At 43.0% G+C, this 21659-nt stretch overlaps 1 protein-coding gene across 2 annotated transcripts in view; it reads right to left on the bottom strand.

Moving 5' to 3' along the window:
* Positions 1–6664: 6664 nt before the first annotated feature.
* LOC131887382 (uncharacterized) overlaps positions 6665–21659 on the bottom strand; it is a 21991-nt gene continuing 6996 nt past the window's right edge. The window contains exons 2-5 of one of the 2 annotated variants that reach the window (XM_059235974.1): positions 15847–16058; positions 14815–14948; positions 7403–7559; positions 6665–7214 (exon numbers count right to left, since the gene is read on the bottom strand). In XM_059235974.1, coding sequence (XP_059091957.1) covers positions 7114–7214; positions 7403–7559; positions 14815–14948; positions 15847–15979 — 525 coding nt within the window. In that variant the 5' untranslated portion in view covers positions 15980–16058 and the 3' untranslated portion in view covers positions 6665–7113. Of the gene's footprint in view, positions 7215–7402; positions 7560–14814; positions 14949–15846; positions 16136–21659 lie in introns of those variants that run through there. The other variant, XM_059235975.1, reaches the window with a different exon arrangement.

The following is a 21659-nucleotide window of genomic DNA, read 5'->3' as shown; positions in this document are numbered from 1 at the left end:
ACGAGGGAATTTTGAATCTAGGCAAAGTCGAGGCATCATAAATTAGGTCACATTTTTTTGAAAAATCAATCATAAGAAACTGATTCCTTTACGCCAGTTTTATTCTTTTTGCTGTTGTTTGAAACTTTTCTTTTTGGTTTGATATTTCACGGGCTATTAAAATGAAAGGTTATAATTTGTCTATCTATTACTATTCAATTTTTTATGGTATAAGGTCTACCAACAACTTTGAGTTGGCAGACCGAGCTAGTCCTTGAATGTAGGGCTGATCTGGAATGCTCTCTAAAAATTTGTCCAAGTCTGACTTGAAAGAGGCAAACAGATCAACAAGGCCTACGTATTTCCTACGAATTAAAGGGAAGCAAATTAAACAATGAAGGAGCCCCAGAAAGAAGAGAAGTGGACTTCATTCTTTGAACTAGCCTGGATTTTTGAGGGCTTGAAGGTGCTCCCAAAACGCACATTAAGCCTATACGGTAACTAGAATTGACCCTAAATCCTGGGTTGGGACACAGCTCATGGATTCTTTTGAAGACGTACAGTATCAAATACCTTTCGTACCTTCTCTGAACACTGTACAGCCCCAACTTTTTCAGTCTCTCCCAATACGAGAGCTTTCTCATTCCTGTGATGTTCCTAGAAAATTAAGAAATTATCTTTCAACGATCAGCCTAGGTTTGGTCGGAGTAGTGCGACAAAATAGAAAAAATTAACTAATATTTTTTGCCCGTGATTGGACCTCACTTTGATTGTCTCTTATTTTTAAAGCACATCTGATTAATCACACTTGTTACTTGAATATTTGTTTTGAGCTTGTCTTTTTTGGGTCGAAAAATGTCTTAATGCACTTGCATTACAGGGTAGGCTATTTAAATCTGCCGCCGCTTTGAAGCTCCATAACTCGTGAATAGTTCGTCGAAGGGGAAAATGGTAGTTTTAGTGAAGTAAGCTATACTCCTTGTGAGTTTATATATAAAAAAAATGTCGCCTCCAGCTGAATTCTCCTTCAAAGAACTATTAGAAGAATGTCCAGTCTCATTTTGAAGCCACGCTGAAAAGGAAATTTCGAGATATCTGATTTTTTTACTAACTCGAAATATTCATTCTCAGTAGTTGTGAGGGATTCCGCAAAAAATGAGCTTTTTTTGCCCAATCCGGCCCATGACCAAACGTTTTCAACCAAAATGATTTTTTTTTCTTTTTTTTTTGGTTTGGTTTTTCACGGGCTTTTCTAACCGCTACAGGGAATGTAATCCCCAGTACTATTAAAATGAAAAGTTATAATTCGTCTTTTTATTACCTTTCAATCTTTATATGATATTTGGTCTATCAACAAATTTGAGTTGGCAGAACAAGAACAAGCTAGTCTTGATATGTATGGGTTGATCTGTGGAATGCTATCTAAAAATTTGTCCAAGTCTGACTTGAAAAGTGCAACCGGGTCAAAAGGGCTACGTATTCCCTACGAATATCAGAGGGAAGCAAATTAAACAATGAAGGAGCCCAAGAAAGAAGAGAAGTGGACTTCATTGTTCGAACTAGCCTGGATTCTCGAGGACCTGAAGGTGCTCTCAATACGCACATTAAGCCTATACAGTCACTAGAATTGACCCTTAATCCTGGGTTGGGACAAAGCTCATAGATGCTTTTGAAGACCTACACTATCATATACCTTTTGTACCTTCTCTGAACACTGTACAGTCCCAACTTTTTTAGTCTCTCCCAATTCAAGAGCTCTCTCAATCCTGTGATGTTCCTAGTAAAACATCTTTGGACTTGTTTGACCTTTTGCAAACCTGCTGAACTCATTGGAGCCCAAATGGGTGAAGCATATTCAAGATGTGGTTGAACAATCGACTTGTACAGAGTTAGCATCATGATGCTGTCTCTGAACATAAATGTGTGATATATCCAACCACACATTTGAAAAGCTTTACCCACCTTCAACTGGATATGCTCATTGAAATTTCCATTATTTTGGAGGACTACACCTAAATCTTTCATAGATGAGACCTGCTCAATATCTTTACCTCCATTATCTACAAGTAGAGTATTCAAAGGAGTTGACCCAAAGGTCATTGAGCGGAATTTCATTCTGTTCAGGGCCATATTACTTTTGAAGCAGGGCAATGAATACTATAAAAAGGAGGGGCCCTAAGATGGAGCCCTGGCGAACACCTGACTTGACATCATGTATGTCACTAAGGGATCCCTCAAACTTCGGATTTGACCTGACCTCCTGAACCACCTTACTCTCAGTTTGTAAGTGGTCATATTTGATGGAGGCCTTAATCTTACCCAGAGCTACATCCAACTTTTTTTGGAGACTACCCACAATTACTGGATTCGAAGTGCTCTTCATCCTTTTTGCCAGTTTACAACTCTTTTTGAACAAAGTCTTCCTATATTTTGGAATTTTTGTCTATGTACCACCTTTTGGAACACATCAAGAGATTGCTAAACTAGAGCAAACTTCCTTAAAAACTGAAACTAATTTATCAATGGTTGCATCTATGGACAATTCCTGTTTCAGAATTGAAACCATGTCCAGTTCTTCAAATCCTCGAAAACGTTTCAAAAATGGTAATGACCATGGAAACAACTTTAAAATACTTACCAAGAATTAGAATGAAATGCATTACCTTCTTCTGGAGAACATATTATTTAGATATTTTTCATCTAAAACTGAGATATTTTCCTGGGCTCAACAAATGATTGTTGAACATTTGCAACAATGAAACAAAAAGTTACCATGGAAAAACAGTATTAGAAATTCTCGTGCTCATGGAGCATCCCAATTAGAACCCTGGCTTTAAGGTCATGGACGGATATGAGGAGAATTGAGAAATTTGGTACAATATACTCAAGCTAAAGGAAGATTTCACTAAACAGAATTTTAATGACGAGATATAAACAATAATATGAAAATATCCCAAAATGGAAATTTCTCTTCATATTGCCTAAAAGCTTCAAGTTTCTGAAGTTACCAAGAGAGACACGAAAAATTAAATGCCACTCTAGAGCGTGAAAAAAAGATCAGGTAAGTTTTTAAATGTTTGGGTCGTTACAATTACGGCAATTTAAAATGTAATAGGATTACAAATTTCTTTTTTGAAAAAGGGAACGAATTATAGTATATTCATTAGTTGTAATTTCTTTACTACTGCCCTGCTTGTTATGCACTGCGCTTTGAGAGGGCGCATAACTTTCAATGCAATTAAAAATTCAGAACCATATTATAGCGACCTCATTCGATGTTAAGCGCCAGGAGTTCACCCCCCTCCAAAACACAACCCCTAGCTAGACCCTCCTTGCATCCCTTGCATCCAAGTCCATATTCCAGTGGTTCATGCCTCCTCATACAACTGAACTTACACGAGGAAGGAGCACGAGCATATGAGGAGAGGAGGATAATTTTATTAGAGCTCGTGAAATCTCTTGGGAACACAATTACACACATGGGGAGAAGCAAACCTGTGACGTCAACTGAATACATCCATTTACTGGACTGGATAGAGGTAATCAACTAGTGGTCCCTTCAAGACCTGGAGAGCTCCATGGACATTGTACAGTAGAGGACCCGGTTCTTGAACCCTCGTTCAAACGTCAAAGGGGTATTAGAGACACGCCACAAATGTGTTGAGCTTTGTTTGGGTGGTTTCATTACATGCAATATGGACTGGTTCCTCTATCTAAGGAGTCAAATTACTAGTTGGACTTGAAAAGAGTAGCTCCTAATCTGCCATAACGCTCGTATAAGTGCGATTGTTCTTAACATTTCTCGAGTAACGAATCTTGACCCCGAAAAGAAAAGATTGCTCGATTGAGAAAAGAACATAATATCACTATACTCCTCTTACTCCATTATGCATACATATGTAAATGAAATTGCATTTAATGATGATTGAGGAAACAAAGGAAAGAAAAAGTGGATCCCGAGATGTTCCCGAGTCTCCTGATCATTGGCCCATCTGCTGGTACGTATGAGGATGATTTTCTTTTGTTTTGAAAGTTCAGCATTTGGAGGACATTTTTTTATGAGTAGCAATGCTCAAACAAATGGAGCTTGACTGTGACATAGTTTGGAGAGAACAGGATGTGTGCGGAGGGGGGAACCATGAGAAATGGAGCCATGGACTCGTGCCGAATGACTACTCCTACAGATGTGAGAACCAATCCTTGTGTCAAAATACAGGGTAGCCCATATGCAGACGAGCACATTTTCGATTTATTCACATCACCTTAGAGAACATTTTGCCTCAATCTAAAAAGAATATTTTTTAGGTTGGGAGCTAGGGTCGGAAGGGCGAACCTCGTCTCTGCCAGTTCTTCGGATAGGCAGTTTTATGTCCAATATCAGATATGCTCTCCGTCTGTGGGAGTGATTAGCATCTAAAAGTTTCCATGAGAAAGGTCGTGGAGGAGAATTGAGCCAGTAACCTCTCTCATGCAAGGAAACTGAGTCCAATCCCAAATCCTTTTTACCCTTCATTTTTGATTCTTTATTATAGAGTTCAATGCCTTTGACAGAGTAGATCATGGCCAGCAATTAACAACCTAACATGACTTGAGGTGTTAAGTTGGGTTCTAGTTCGTCAAAGAGATGAAGCTCTGGAACTCTCATGAAATGATTCCAACCTAAAAGAACGGGAGCCAACGGAACAAAAGGAGGAGTCACCTTGATCTGTTGCATCTAAAAACCGAATGTATTTCTCTCCGTATCGGAAAATGACAAATTAGGTCGAAGAACATCGCTGAGTAAAATCGAAGTATGAGCATGAAAAAAGAAGGCCGATTATGATCATCCAACATGAGGTAAGGTTTTTGATTGGTTAAAGAGTGTCATTTATGATTGGGAACAATTATGTAAGGTCTAGGGATCTCTTAGTGACACATATGACGTTATGGGTGGTGTCACACAGGGCTTCATTTTAGCTCCCCTCTTTTGCATAATCTGGATTGCTTTTTACACTGATGATTCAAAATAATATAAAGTTCGTTGAGTACATTTAGTTCTAATTGGCTTTTTTTCAAATTTGCAGTTTGATATATTTCATGTTGAAGTCCAAAGATAGCATTAGTATTTTAAATTTGTATTTGTAAATTGCGCAGCCAAATATTGCATATAATCTGCCCATTTGAGCTCCAATTAGCTCAGCAGATTTGCAAAAGGTTAAACAAGTCCAAAGATGTCTTACAAGAAACAGGCATGGAAACTAATTGATAAGTACATTTCATACATTCATGAGCTTTGTCCCAAACCAAGTTGTAGAGTCAATTGTGGTGACCGTAGCTTAGCTTTATGTGCGTCTTAAGAGAATACTCAAGCCCTTGAGATTCCAGGTTACAATGAACATTTCCATTCCTTTCTCTTAGGCTTGAAAAAGCTTTAAACTAAAATCAATATTGTTGGAATTTAATGTAAGATATGAATTATTGATATTTCACATTGAACTTTTAGTGGCTCACATTTTCAGTAACGCTTAAAGAAGTCGGCAAAATGAGTATGCAAAAAGATACTGAAATGATAAAACTACCTCTAACTAGAAACCTCACGAAAAGCTCAGGTGAGAGACGAAATTTCACGTCAAAATTATGAGGCAAATTATTATTTCGCTCATTAGCAGAATCTGGTGAAGTGCATGATTGATATTCATGGCTGTCCCTTTTTTCAATGTTTTACCTGCCATAGGTTCACATAACCATAGTAGCTTTGATGTCCCAGCTGTCTTCTTCAGTTACAATTTGGTGCGACCCATTACATGTGGGCAACCCTGTAGCCTTATATCCAGACGGCATTACTATTCCTTCAGGGGGGATTCGCCCTCATTCTTCCAATTCAAGGCCATATGAGTGTTTGTATCTGGAACATGCTAGCTCCAGCTATGCCTCGGAGTGTGGGAGGAAGGCCAAATATTCATAGTTTCATCGCTCCCGTGGGATCCATAATCCCTCCCAGGGTGACTATGTGGTGTCGGTCATGTAATCGATGGACCATCTTGGCAAATATAACACAGATCAAGATGGTATGGCATCATTTACATGTGTCACCCAAATCTAACCCGGATGAAAAACCTAGAGTTGAGGAAACATTCCTGGAGATTGCCTTGTGCTCTCCAAATGCGAACCATATTCTGCATGGCACATGCTTCGAATTCTTGGTCATAATTTCTTCCAAGGCACAAAAGGCCCCGCGACATGGGTCCAGGGATTTAGAGAATGCTAAATGATGATCCTGATCCTAATGATGATGGGAACAAATGCCATTACCTTGCATTGGGAAAACGTTTTGTTTCAATTAGGAGTTCATTGCTCTTCATCGGAATCATGCATTCGTTGCGCCACAATTCATTTCAAATTGGACCAATGTGGTCTATTGAAAGATAAATAATCTACGTACCTTTTCAGTAATGAAAGCCTCCAAAAAAGGAACTGATGGACCTACTTCCAATAATAGAGTGCAGGATTAGGGTGATTTTAGAACGCAATATGGTAGATTTTAAGGTCATCTCATCATTCCATCAAATAACAAAATGTTTTTTTATGTATTTATGTAAGAAAAAAAATGCAAAATAAGTGAATAGGCCTGCTTTCCCTTGACTCCACGTTGTCATGTATGACAAAACAACAGATGATTTCAAGCACAATAAGAAAGAGTCGAGGCTAGAATCTCAAAACATATCTTTTTATTGGCTTTTGTCGTGTTTTCAATAAACATTTATATTTCTAGTGGATTTGAGCTTAGAACTTAAGTTTAATACATGATTATTGATCCTAACTTAAACATTAGTACAAACGCAAGAGATACTCTTGCTATATGATAGCCATTGACAAAATGGAAGGGTTTTGTTGTTCATAGGAGAAAACATCGAGTTCCACAGATGTTAGAAAGGCGTGGAATTCCCAAGGGGAATGGAGAAAAACAGGAGAAATTTCTACTTGTGTTTTTTTGGTTTTTTTCAAGGTTTATATACATTCATGAAGAGATTGTGTGTCTTGATGAAAAAGTTTGTTGGTCGTCGTTTCAGTGGTTCTAGTTGGGTGGTTTTGTGGTTTTGTTGTTGGAGTGTGGGTGAGTAGAGCAGCTAAAGTCTGAGATTTAGGACCTTTCCTTTATCGGACCATTTGGTAAAGGGTTTGGCCGAAGTTGAACAATTGGGACAACGTGTTGGGATTCATGAGACCGAAATTACGTGGTTTGTCAGTACCATCATCTGAAATGCAAGCAACATCTTAGTCCATTGGCATAATAACATAATAACAACAAAGGAAACTTTGAGAGTGTGGCCTTCCGATCAAATGCCATGACCAAGAAAAAAACAAAGAGATGTAAACAGGAGTCAAAAGTTGTTCTTCATCGAAGCATTGATATCACTTGGTTGAGAAGAGGAGAGTTACTTACCTAAACCATTGGTATCGCCGCTGAAATCATCATTGGAAAAAGCATTATTGGGTGAGCCCATGAAGGTGTTGATCAATTGATTCATGACATCGACAGTTTGCATCACGGTCTCTGAGCTGCGGAGGATTTGGCGATTCAACGGGGCTTGAATATCGGTCTGGAAGAAAACGAGAAAATGGTTCCATTAACACATTCCGCTATCATCCCCAAGTTATTGCGCAGCCATTCAAAACTATATATGTACATAGTGTGAGGCTTAGAATTCGTGCCCACCGACAGGAGATATCAAGCGCTCCAATGTTGCTAGCTGAAGGTCCACGCACAGAATGCACAATATACCTGATATGGTAAGCCACGGGTTTAAGAAAGCTTAGCCTCCTCTGAAGACTTCGGGGACTATGATGAGGGTTTAATGCAAATGAGTGGGTGGGACTGCTTTCTACGTTAGCTAGAAACTGGTTTATTTGTATAGATGGGTCGGATAAGGTCTGTCTCTGAACTTCTGAGGCCTTTTCAGTAGCTGAAGTGAGTGAGTCTTAATCACGTTTGCCCAGAAAGCCCAGTTTAAGACTGATGGATCAAATCAAAGTGTTCACATTCCACCTGAAATGGACCCAGTCTGGAGGCTGGATCGAATTTGGCGAAAAAGTGCTTCTCTGTTTCCATCTCACTCCCAAAAGAGAGTCAAGTAGGAGAACCAGGAACAAGTGACTCGTCTGGTGGTTGGTCGCTTGAGGCCTTGATGAGATGGACCAGATTCTTTTTCAAGGTTCGAACTTTCACTCGAGAGGACAGAAGTGTTCCTCATTTCAGCGACCTCATCGGACTTCATCATGAAATCCATCTCCGGTTTGGGAGCTGCTCCATTTTCCCTCGAGGCATTGGACAGGAGTTCAGCCTCATGAACGGATGGGCTCAATCTGGTTATGGGCATCAACCGCCAGTAGACTGTTTGGTGGAAACAAAATGGTCTGAAATGGGTGGACTAACTGATGAAGTTAGACGTTAGTCTCGCATTTCTGGGTGACATGCCCTTTTAGCTCAAAACTGAGAACTTCAGACCAAATGTCAAATGGGCACACTTTTTTTCTCCCGAGAAGAGCTAGAGTGAACTGGAAGAACTCTAAAAGGATGTACGTAAAAAATGGGATGAGATGGGAAGGAAGTTGCGCCATTTCGCGACCATTTAGTCTTGGTCGCGTTTCGCTATCCATCCGTCAGTCTGTCTGGTTCGCGTTGCCGCATAATTGTTGGAAAAGCTCAGCTGACCATGACAAGTCGTCGTAAATCCCAAATCCTATTTTAGAGAACCACACTCTAGAGTACAGCACAGACGTGGAGTTCACGTTCTGTTCCCCTTACGGAATGATGGCTGGTTGGCTGGTTGGCTGGTTGACTGGGTTAGCACGAGAACTGTCCTTTGAATGGCTCGACGACACAGAAACATAAAGCTCTGACTCGTATTTGCGAAAGGAGAACAATGTCCCTATAAATAACAATTGCTCTCTTAGGGCGCAATGGGAAATCCCGGCCAGAAAAAGAAGAATGATTATTTCTGGGTTTGTACTCATACTACAATGTGTAGCGTAATTTAATCCGGCGCTTGCTTAAGTGCGAGAGTTAGTTCCAGTGCTCGTTTCTATTAAAGTGTACCAATTCTGACCCAGAAAACAACATTCCAAAATTTTACCTCGTTTATCCTATCTCTTCCATTTGAGTTACCTTACGAATGCTATTTGATTGGGAGAAATGATACCAACGGTGTCTACAAATCCGTTGAGGGTTTGTTTAAGCTTCTAATGAGATGAAAATGCATTTTCGTATGTACCTAAACCGATCGAAAAGAAAGGGGAAAATTCGAACATTGGAGCAATTCATTAGGCTAACTTTCGGCACCGGATTTAGAACCCAGGACACCTCGAGAGACCATTCTTACCTTGTTGCTTCTGAAACCGCTCGCCTACACTACCTCTAAAAGGCGTGTTGGGTGGCATTTTTTTTTTTTTTTTTTGGGGGGGGGGGGGGGGGGGGGGGAAACTGATATAGAGTAACAAAACCTCGCATCACTTGCGCCTTTGCTCGCCTTCAATAGTGTCGCACCCTGCTCTCATTACAGGGAGTTGTATGCATTACTTCGAAAGACTTTGGAGGCATGATGTGAATACGACACTGAAATAGAGGACTCCGTTGCATATTTCGACTACACAAGGTCCTAAGTATATGGAAATGAACCTATTCAGAATTGGGCAAATGCACGCACAAGGTGCGTACCACTATTCTCCATGGAGGCATACAAGTGCAGGACCAGCTTTGCTAATAGTTCAGTCAAGTGATAAAGTCAGAATATTTCCCCATTTCTTGTGCTCGCACTATCTGCAGTAATACAGTACATGCCACTCAACGAGGTTCATCTCATTCCAAACTATCCGACCGTTAGCGAGGCCTGGCTCTATTCAAATCGGTAGATAGTGGAGGCCCTCTCCTCTAGCCCTGACTGACTCACACGAATCATCCCTACATCTTAGATGAGACTCTCCATCCGTCCGCCCGTCCGTCCCTGCGTCCGTCCATTCATCTATCCATCTATCTATCTATCTATTCGTCCATTCATCCGTTCATCGCTATTAGGTCCGAGGCCAGGCACAATGTATACTCATGTATACTCACGTTCACTCCGCTCTTTAGCGTTCGAGCAAGAGTTTACAGAATAATAGTTCCGTAGGAGTGAACACTGCAGTGTTCCATCTCAGGGACCATTTGCAGCTGAAGAAGGGTCCAATCTCTTGGATCACTCCGCTCATGGATGTACTAGCCTCCTCCATTTGGTGGGTGGAGACGAGTGCTCAATATAGTACGGAAAGATATGACGACACACCTTTGATTGCGTTCCTGGGTGGATCTTGGCATGAATGGTGCCAAATTTGTAGCTACAATAGGATGATTTAGAGTCATGATCGCTCGTTATTGTGTGGCCTCGGTTGCTTTGGCTTTGTGTATGGTCATCCTTTGTACTCAGGAAATTGGGAATGTCCACAGCACGCTCATCCTCATCCCGGCTGGTTGTTCCCTCCAGGAAATGGGGGCCTTTTTGGAGACATGGACTTGTAGATACATTTCAAATTGCTTTCATTGTCGAGCCTGGTTGAGCATTCTTCGGCTGGTCCTGGGCAGAATTCGCATGGCGTGAAATGATGGCCTCGATGAGAAGGGCGTGGCTGGTCCTAAGCTGAGCCGTGGTGGCAACTTGGTCCCTCTTTCCTTAGCTCGTGGCAGACTCTTTTGTGGTAGTCCGCCCATGACCTCAGTATACGTACACTGGATTCCAACTTGAGCTCTTTCAAAGCCATCGTCCAACCATGACTGCTTGGCTTTTGTGTAACGATTGTCGGACAGAAGTTTCATTCCATTCAAGTTCGTGGTACCAGCCAAGAGCCTTTGTGCGAGGCTCTGGGGAAACGTATACATAGCCGCTCCTCCACAGAAAGATCTCACTCAACCCATGGATTGGATCCCGTTTAATTGAGTGGAACTGCCACTCCCCACCCACCCCGTAGTCAATGAAGCCGGGCCGTGGCACCCATTAATATCTATTGGCATCCATCACCCGGAGACGTGTGTCCATGATTCATGGAGAAGAATTGCCTCTAAAGTCAGTGGGGAAGAATTGCTTCCGGTCCTGGTTGCAGAAGTGCTTCCGTCGCACAGCACGCCGCCAGGCGAAGATATTAAAAATTGTATGAGATGAACTAAAAAGATGTCCCCTTTTGGAACGAAAGGGATCCAGAAACAAGGATCCCACCCTTCTCCCAAAGTAATTTGCTGAAGGACGGAAATGGAAACATGGCCTTCCTCTTAGATTTCCCCTCCGTCAGAGCCATTTCCCAGGGAGATATAAAGTGATTCCTTATCTGGAAGAAGCCGCACTCAGCATTTTGTTCCAGAATTAAATATTTAGATAGACACAGCTACTCAACTCTACGTAGACTCCATCTCGGAAAAGTCTTGGGTAGAGGTGAACGTTCGTTCATTTCATGTTCAGAAAATCGCGTGGGAGCGAACTTCGTTTTTTTTTCAACCAAAAGACCTGAAGTTTGGCCAACCTTTTAACAAGACGAGTACAATTTTCCCAAGCTCAAGTGGATCGTTATAAGCGAAAAAAATGTGATGAAGAATGGGATACTTGAAAATAAATCATCTCGAAAGAAATGCACGCTGTACACGTCTCAGGCGATGGCCATCTGGGGTGGAAAAAAAAAACGTTCGGACAAAAATATATTAGAAATTGGACATCTGAGCACCAACCAGACTAGGAGCAGTTACACAATAATCCTCCACCACAACCTTACAACACTAAGTGTAGGACCACAGTTGGAAAAGGCTCTCGGGTAGAATCCAAAGTGGACCTCCAAATAAGTATATTTCACGTGGAAACGTCATCCAACCAACGAAGTAAGATGTGCGAGTGTTTTGAGCCACGGCAGGAAGAACGATAAAAACTTAGTGGAGTGGTACGAGCGTACATACTATAATAGAGGAAAGACCGATTATGGTTGCGGCTGAGAGGAGAAAAGAAGTGAAAGGGAATAAGGAAGAAGGAAGAAGCAAGCCACCTCAGGTTGGAAAATTGGACCACTTGGACCACTTGGACCTCAGGAAACTCTTGAACAAATATTTTCACGCTAGGAGGTAAAACTTGTTGAGGCATGTGGTATTATGGTTTGTAGGTGAGAGAAGGGGAGCAGAAGGGGGGAGAGGGTGATGATGATGATGAGGAAGAGGAGGAAGAATGGCCGTCCATGTCCTGAAACTTGCCTGAAAGTGATCTCGAACCCAACCAAGTCGATTGAGGCCAACGAAGGCAACATTAACATGGGAAAAGATGACCAATTTGCTTTCGCTGACAAAATCGATTAGTTTATGGCCGACCTGCTTACTCTTAGTTCACATTCCCCTTGAATAAACGACGAGTCCCCTTTGAATATTTCATCCGCCTTCTCTCGTTTTCCGCAGAGCCCTGCCTTGTTTGGGAGACCAATCTGACTCGCAACGACCTCGAACTCCGTTTGAGACCAAGGGGCCGAAATACTCGATTCTCATTTTATCAATCAGTTCATGCATTATTTCATGGAAGTTCAGGAGTAGTGTTTTCTCACAGAAGTTCAAATTCGAGGTTAGGAACCCAATGGGCACACTTTGTGGTTCTTTAGATTTGTTTGAGCTTTCATTCCTCGTTTGAAGAGAGATTTTCTCTCAATGGACTCAAAAGCTCTTTGTCTTCCCAACAAAAGTATTTGCTCATTTGGTGGACGGATAAAGAGACCCTAAAAGGTCACCTAGAGAAGTCACGGCGGAATGGAATATTCTGAATTAATCATCGAGGTGTTCCATTCGACCTCCATAGGTGGGTAGAATTACAATACTGGGAGGGTGTTTGCGTGGTTGACTCGCAATCCCCAAACCCCATATTCTCATGCGTGTTGGTAGCACTATGGACCAGCTTTGTTTGTCAAATAAATCAAGACCGTGTCACATCGGTGGGAAGCAATATTTATGGCCCTTTTCATCAAGGTTTCAAGAAGTTGCGTGACCAATTTGCCAATGTGTATGACATTCGTGCTCTAATTCTTGATCGGGTTTGTTCGGGTTAAGGCCAGCAAGTCTATAAAATAGTATGTCACTTCACAAACAATCCAAATCACAACCAAGTTTCGGACTAACGGATCCGTGCCCACCTGCGAATGATTACGAGCGTAATAAGTGAGTGCGTATCCCGGGCGAAAGGAAAGGACTATTTCTAATGGAATTCCTGAGCTCTCGCTCTTCTCGACCTGGATCTTGTGAGAATGAGCCTTCTGTCATAAGGAAAAGCAAGTAAGGAAGTGAGGCTTCTTGGCCTTGCCTAGTTTATACGTAGAAGGAGGATGAGTGAGGTCGCACTTGGTCTAAGAGAGTGAGGCTCTCTCGACCTCACGTTCAATAACGAAGGTGTTCAAAAAGCTAGTAAGAACTCTGTTGGAATTTGTTTGGATCCTCGTTTCCGACGTTTTTCTGATTCTAGACAAGATTTCGCTAATGAAACAACATTGCTCCCCGGACAAATTCCTCCCTTCCACCGGTTCAGCCGCCTCAAAACTTTTCGATGGGAACAAGTTCAACTAAAGTTCGTTCAATCATACCGAGTTGTCGCCCTAAATTAATAGCCCGAGGAACTTTGTGACTGGTGAGATTAAGAGCAATGGATGGTCTCTGCGACCCGAAGAGCCTTCCTTGATTGCTACGTATACGTACACACTGTACAGTAAAGTTACATATATGTCATAGAGAGCACTCGACGGACGTGCGAGATGGTCATTGATCTGTCAGTCGCTGTGTTACGTTACAATACGTATATTCCATCTTTCATGTTTGTCCGCTCGGTTTGGCAGTTTTGGTAAGTGGGGTCTTGTATGGGGCAAGAAAGGAAGAGGAGATCCCTTGATCCCCAGAATTTAGACCCTGGATCTTCATCTCATTGTGTACGCGTTGTACGTTCTGTACACTTGGGTGTGAAGTTGAGCCTCAACACCAAGAGCCACCAACGACCACGTTCGAAATGAGGACGTGTTTTCAATGGTGTTGAAGGTCTGAGTTTGTGAGTACCTCAGTAAAAAGTTGACTTTAAAACTTGGTCCGTCCGTCCTATAAATGGAACGGCCCAACCAGAAACGGGCAAGAGCTTTAGGAACCGAGATAATTCTGCGCACTCGGCTGCATCAGAAGGCATTGGTATTGACTTTTAAAGAGGGGAAGGCGGGTCATCCCTCCAAAAAAATAAGATCCATGCTTCCCCAAAACACCCTCAGCCAGAGCTGATTTATTCATGTTGGGATGGAACAATCTTCTCAATTCTCATTCAATTGGGCTTTGAGCAGGCAATGTGCGGGAACCCAACCTCTTGTTTCATAAGATGGAGTGGCTGGAAAAGCAAAACTTTGCCTAACCAATCGGCCTCTAGAGAACGGAAGGACCCCTCGTGTTCGGCCTTGGCGAGATTTTTGGAGCCTCGACTGTGTCGAACTCGGCGAAAGCAAAAACTAGCACGATTGGTCCCACGTCGACCCAGGAGGCCATGGTCATAAAGACTTATCTGGAAATTACAGCACCTTGGAGAGAGCACACACCAAATGGGACCACTCTCGTACAATCACCTAATTACAGGCGGATCGAGGACACATTATTTCTTGGTCCCAAAGCCCTCGATACCACAGAAGCTTTCGATTCCCTTGAAATTGTAACAATGTGACGGGGACATAAAAGGGGATAAAAAGAAACCTGCTTGAACAAAGAACCGCACATGAATGGTTGACGTAGAGCGTTGGTCTACGTTCGTGGAGGCAGAATTCTTTTGTCAATTGTCGTAGAGATTCACTCACCTTAATGTTTTCGACAAAGTACTTCTCAATGTTTTTCTTAAAGTCCTCGCTCTCGAAAGTCTCTTGAGCTCTGAGGCGAGCCTCAGGATCGGAAACCAGGACGGGTAACATACGAGGAACGTGGGGCATCACACCTGGAAACGGGAAGGAACATGGTAAGTTCGATCTGAAACATTCAGAAATGAAAAGAAAACCAACAACCCCTTTACAAATGCCATGAGCGCAGTAGTAATCACAAGCTTCATATTGAAAGTTAAGATGGTTGTCATGAGGGAAAATTGGAATCACCAATACGTTAGAAAATTGGGAGTAATTTTAGTCGTTGAAATTTGGGTCCAATTCGTACGACATCATACTTGACTTAACATGAAGTTTCCAACTTTTGTGCTTTGCTCCATTGTTCAAATGATCGCACCCATCTACTCTCTCCCAAGGCCCAAGGGATGCAATAAACGCTACAGATCCTGAATTATTGACCCAAGGGTCAAGCGTCTCAGAGCGGCTGGCTCTCTTTTGCCCTTATCCTTGGTATCGTGGTTATTTCATCTAAGAGCTGAGTTCCCTTGCAACCGGCCTTAAGCTAGAGCAATTGGCCACAGGTGGCTTTTCTTTTTTCTTTTGAGTATCACTGAGATGGTGGTATAAGAATTTCGATTTGAACACAAACATGTTCCATCGTGTTCAATGGCAGCGGATACAACGGATAATCACGGACTTTGCCTTGACTGACAGGGTGACTGAAATGAGTGTCTGAGTACCAAGCCAAATATTTACGGCCCTTGGTTTTATGGATCAAGTTGACGAGCTGCCATTTCTGAAAAACCCCTTGAACCTTGGAGAACTGGTTTGGCCTTGGTGGATGCCTAATTGCTTGGAAATGTTCCACGACCACATCAAGAACGAGCTTGACGGCAGTTGCCAAGACCATCAAAAGACAAAGGAAAAGGATGCATGGAAGCGCGACGCATTAGGCCTCGCCTTTTCGGTGGTCTTGGTGGTCTCAGTGGTCTCAGTGTCTCTCTGGCCTTTTACCTTTGAGGAGAGTCAAGGCCATGGTGAGGAACAAAGTCCACGGACACACCTCGCCCTCAGAGAGCATTCCAGGGTGACTGGGGTGGAGGTCGCGGCCAATCTGGTCGATCACGGACAGGTCGAGGGCGGGCATCGTGCAGGTGGATACGGCACAGAGTTCAAGTTGAAATGAAGGTTAGATGAGGATTGAGTTGCCTTTGAGTTTGATCGACCTGAAAAGTAAGGAGAAACATGATGATAACTGTTAAACACGAAGTGGACACCATTGTTGCTAAATAAAAATCTTTGCTCTCTCTCATCCAAATTAGAGCTCTCTGGCAATGTAATAATCCTTTGTCTAACTGGCTTTTTTCGCATGGTTGGCTCCGCTCTAAAGTGCTTTTTTTGCATTTTGAGAGTGGATAAGTGAACATGTTTTTTCTTCTTTCTCCCATCTTTTCCGGGAATCTTCTCGAATTTCTCGGTGCTCACCCGGCGTAAATGAACTTCCATCGAGAAGTGGAAGTGCAAAGAAAGAAGTCGTGCAATTTCTAAAACACCCCGTCCTACAAATGCATTTTGAGGTTGGTACTTCTTGAATTCAGAGCGAGAAAGAATATGAGAAAGTAGAGCGGTTCTTTTTGGGTTTCATCCTGTTGATTCAACAACGGCCTTGGTTTAAAATCAATGGGATTCAGAAGGCCCAGAGACAAAACTACTTTGTCATGGAACTGGTCTGAAAATAAATAACTGGAGTTGTGCCAAATGTGAATAGTCTTCCATTCCCAATACTTCGAGGGTGAGGCTTATTACTATCTCCGTAGAACTGGAAAGGAGACTTGAGCCGAGAAGGAAATCAAAATCATTTATTCCTCGTCATAACAGGGCTTGCTGCTTTGGCTAGCAGACATGTATTCATTATCAATTCATTTCTGACTCCAAGCTGGACGGGAAAAGATTGGACTCAAAGGAGCGTGGTATATTTGCATATTTCTAAGTGGATGGTGCTGGCTTCCTGAGTCAACGAACGGACAACGTTGTTATACGAGAATGGATAAATAAACACGGCCTCTTTTGGGTGTGGGTTTCTCCACGACCGAGTTATCGACCGACCCTGGGAGTGCTGGCCAGTAGTCATGGCCAATTGTCCTGGCCAATGGCCAGAACCCTTTGCTCGGTCGGACCTTTGAGTCTTCCCATTGGGCTGTCATTTCTCGCCCAGGCCTTTTTTCCACCGAGGACAATGGGCGATTTTCTTTTCAATTTTCCGGCGTTGATTTGTTCCTCATTCAAGGACGTCGTCGGCTCCACTCAAGAAAATCCCATGCAATTTACTGGATCTTGTCGAGTAGTGGCACAAATTTATCTGGTCATAAATTCCTTTCGATCCTCGGCCAAAGATTTCGTCCGAAATCGTCGTGTTGGGCCAAGTTTTGTGCGAAATGAAAACGAGAGTTGCAATCGTTCCCAGACCTGACATTTGAGTGGATAAATTGGACCATTTTCTCTCGTTCTCTTTCAGCCTTTTCCAAATTGGATACTAATCTTCTCAACCAGATTAGAGACGAATGAACATCATCAACAACCTTGAAATGGAGGGAAACTGCTAAGAAATGGAGGTCCCTTGGGACCCCACCCCGCTCAAAAAAATCAAAACCATTGTCCAACAAATTTCAAGTATCCATCGGATTTATTCGCGCCCGGTCGGGGAATTGACTGCACACATGTTCCAAAAAAACTGGAACGCAGATTCTCGGCTGGAGTTTAATCAATGTGCTGGAGACGCTGACTCTGAGTGACTCGAGGGCGAATGTTATTGGGATATTGGATCAAGACGCTGCCAGAAGAATCCAAATATGATCCAGCTAGAAATACCCGAGCACTCCAAACTGGCACTGCAATCCATATAAGGGAGTCAAATCAAGTCTCATTCAGGACTAAAAACCAATATTTATGACACGTCTCCAAGGATACTCGAGGGTCGGTAGCCCTCTATTGTTTGCTTGATTTCACGGTCGAAAGCGCTGCCTTCAACCCTTACATACTGAACACGTAGTTGGAGACGAATCATAGAAGAAGTGGTAGGTTTCTACCAGACATGCATAGAAATCCGCGATGTTCGTCCTTGTATTAGGGCCCAGCCAACAGTCCGAACACCGCATTGGACCCTGAAAGGAACTTTTCTTTCATTCTCTCTTGTCCATTTTGAGTGTTTTTTCTCAAGGCTGACAGGTTTCTTTTGATCGATGAACTCAAGAAAGTGAGTGTGATGTGTCTTTGAAACTGGGCAACTGGACGACACGTGTCCACATACTACAACTGCAGTATGACTCAATGCCACTGATGTGCAAAAGGACCAAAAGGGATGCTGATGATGATATTGATGATGACGCCGACGATGACGATGACGATGGTGATGATGGTGATGATGAGATGATGTGGTAGCTTGCATGCCCTATTGTTTGGGCTTTTATTTGCTTCCACACAACATTTGTTGTGCAATCACATGACAACCCGGAAAAATGTAAACAATGGCCGTCGACTACCGAACCATGGTTGAAGATGTGCGTCAAGTTTACGGACATCCAAAAGATCGTACTTGCAGGATGTGAAAGTTTTCGGGAGAACGAGAAGATACTCTAAAAGTTTTCAGACATTCAGACGCAGTCCTTTTCCTACATCCTTGAAAATGTGGCGTCTGAACACTTACTAAAAACCCTCCTACTTTCTTTGGTTTGGTTTTTCACGGGCTTATCTAACCGCTACAGGGATGTGATCCCCAGCAACATTAAAATGAAAGGTTATAATTCGTCCATCTATTACCTTTCAATCTTTATATGATATTTGGTCTATCAACAAATTTGAGTTGGCAGAGCGAGCTAGTCCTTGAATGTTGGGTCGATCTGGAATCCTATCTAAAAATTTATCCAAGTCTGACTTGAAAGATGCTACTGGATCAACAAGGCCTACGTATTCCCTACGAATATTAGAGGGAAGCAAGTTAAACAATGAAGGAACCCGAGAAAGAAGAGATGTGGACTTCATTGTTCGAACTAGCCTGGATTCTCGAGGGCTTGAAGGTGCTCTTAAAACGCACATTAAACCGCGACGGTCACTAGAATTGACCCCAAATCTTAGGTTGGGACAAAGCTCATGAATGCTTTTGAAAACGTCCAGTATCAGATACTTTTCGTACCTTCTCCGAATACTGTACAATCCCAACCTTTCTAATCTCTCTCATACCCTCAATGATCCTAGTAAAAAATTTTGGACCTGCTCGAACTTTTGCAAACCTGCTGTAGCTTTTGAAGACGTACAGTATCAGGTACTATTCGTACCTTTTCTGAACACTGTACAATCCCAACGTTTTTAGTCTCTCCCAAGATGAGAGCTCTCTCAGTCCTCTAAGGTTCCTACTGAAACATCTTTGGACTTGTCCGGCCTTTTGCAAACCTGCTGTAGTTACGTAGATAGTTACTGACAAGGCCTCCATTGATCTTGAAAATCTGTCCTCTAATCCCTGGTTCTTGATGGATGGACCGACCAACTCCGCATCCTACACCTTACGTTATATAAGAACGGAAGGTGCCAAAACAATTAGCTAAAATGCTCTTAATCTTTCCTTTTCGCCGTTCAAATGAGGTTCTATCCCGATAAGTGCGAACGTAACGTACTAACACCTCCTGCTACTACAAATACAACTACTACTGCTGTTACAGCTAGGTACGAGTAGGATGATGTCGAGAAAAGCGATCCCTTTTTTATCGCCTCATCATGGCTCTTGTCTCAAGGACCGGAGAAGTGGTCGCGCTCCACTAACACTAATTTCACTTTTTCACTTTGTCGTGGGTGTTGTGTACGTACGTACATTCGCGGGAACGAGTAACTTGCGTACGTGCACTCACTCACCTTCTTCATAGGAACGACGCCAATGTGATCTGGGATTGTTTTTGGAGGCCGTGACAAAAAGAGACAAGTCGACTAATCCAACTTTCACTCCCACGAACATGTACTACTCTCGAAGTACGCCTACTCTGAACAATGCATAATTGGTCACTTTTCTGCATGCCCTCTCCTCGATCGCGTAAGTGCGTGCCGAGGCCTGCCAGTCAGAGGCACAAGTTTTTGGCACTCAAGCACGCCACCTCTCCATATTCCCTAGTAATACGTGGTACATTCATTGAAGGGACCCTAGGATCGGGATGGGTTCGGCGTCGTCGTCGTTGTCGTTCACAAGAAACGAGAGATACGCTTCGTGAGTGTTGGATGAAAAATCAAGGAGCATGCCTTTTTAATGATGAATCCATTTTCCCTCGACCTTTCCCATTATGACACTTGAAACCCGCTTGATTTTGGCAGCAGGAGCCACCGGTAGAAACAGTTAGCTGGCCTGGGTAAACAGAGGTGAACAACTTTATGGCGGGCCTGAGAATTATTGGTACTGTGCGTAGGTACTGTAGAAGAAAGAGAGAGAGAGAGAGGAGCTCTTTTTCTTCCCAATGTTGAATTGGAATCTCGAAGGTAAGGGCCAAATGAGGACTGCTATTTGCGGCCCTGGGGAAGTTGTTCGCAGATGGGAATTGGACCACCCTCGACGCTTCCAAGTTTCACTTGAGTCATTAGGAAATGGCAAGACAGGAATGAGCCACTCCGTCCGTGTAGGACTGTACCAAGACCAGTACGTACGTACGTACTTCCCATGGAGATGGATAGATAGGCGGACAAAGATAGTGGAAAAAGGGAACGAGCCCAACTATAAATTCCGCCCCAAGTAGGCCTTGGCTAATGGCACAATGCTGTTTTCATGGGGTTCTATAAATATTTGGGAAGCAAAACACGCCCAGAGCCCCTCCCGCCCGAGCTGAGTGTGGCCTTGGGCGCTTGACAATACTTGAAAAAAGAATAGTAGGGAGAGCGCAATACTATTGACTTGGATGGTAGCTATCCCTCGCCACAACCATCGATTGCTCCTAGCTTGGACCACGTGCTGATGGAGCGGCATCCCATGGAGACCTTGGATATTCATTCCCAGCCGGAGATGAGAGCCATCCAGAGTCAAACGCAATATTGACTTTGTTTCCCGTTTTGTTTGCACAAAAACTTGCGAGTTGATGCAACCACCCAAGGTCCACGCCAACAGACCCCCCCCCCCTTACTTTACACATGAAAGTTGGGGGAAAGAGTTAGGTTGGGAGAAGCTTCATATGTGGGATTACGTTCAATTGAAAAGGGACAATTCATAAATCAGGTTGAATCGAGGGGGGGGGGATCAGAGTTTCACTCTTTTGACGTTTCGGTAAGCACTGCTGTACGAGCGGCGCAAGTAGGTAGGTCCATCCGACCTCGTGCGTCATATATGGATGACATCTTCCTGTGGCCTTCAAGTTCAATGAAATATGGGTCGCCAAAGACATCTGGCAGTGAGATTATTTGGATCCGTGGCGGCTTTGCCACCTAACATTAAAGGACTTTGATGATGAATCCACTTCAAGGGAGGCAGACTTTCCAGGATGTTCTCTTTCCCACCCAATGGATCTGCTTTGAAAGCACACGCAGAAGTTGGCAATCCTTTCAACATGTTCCAAATAATTTGAGACGTCGAATGAAAGACGAGTAACGGCAGTAACGGCAAAAACTGGGCCCCACATTGGGCTCACTTTAAAATCCATCTCATAATTGGAATGGACACTCCACTACTGACCAATTTGTGCAAGTGAATAAATGAATAGTGCAGTAGATAAAAGAGTAGCGTCTGTGGCACTAAAGCCTTTCAAAAGGCCATTTTGACGGTCGGGTACCACGAGCAATGGAGGAGATGGAAATGGAAATGTCAC

The sequence above is a fragment of the Tigriopus californicus genome, chromosome 9, assembly GCF_007210705.1.
Source record: "Tigriopus californicus strain San Diego chromosome 9, Tcal_SD_v2.1, whole genome shotgun sequence".
NCBI classification, from domain to species: domain Eukaryota; kingdom Metazoa; phylum Arthropoda; class Copepoda; order Harpacticoida; family Harpacticidae; genus Tigriopus; species Tigriopus californicus.
This window is presented reverse-complemented; position numbering and strand designations above follow the sequence as displayed.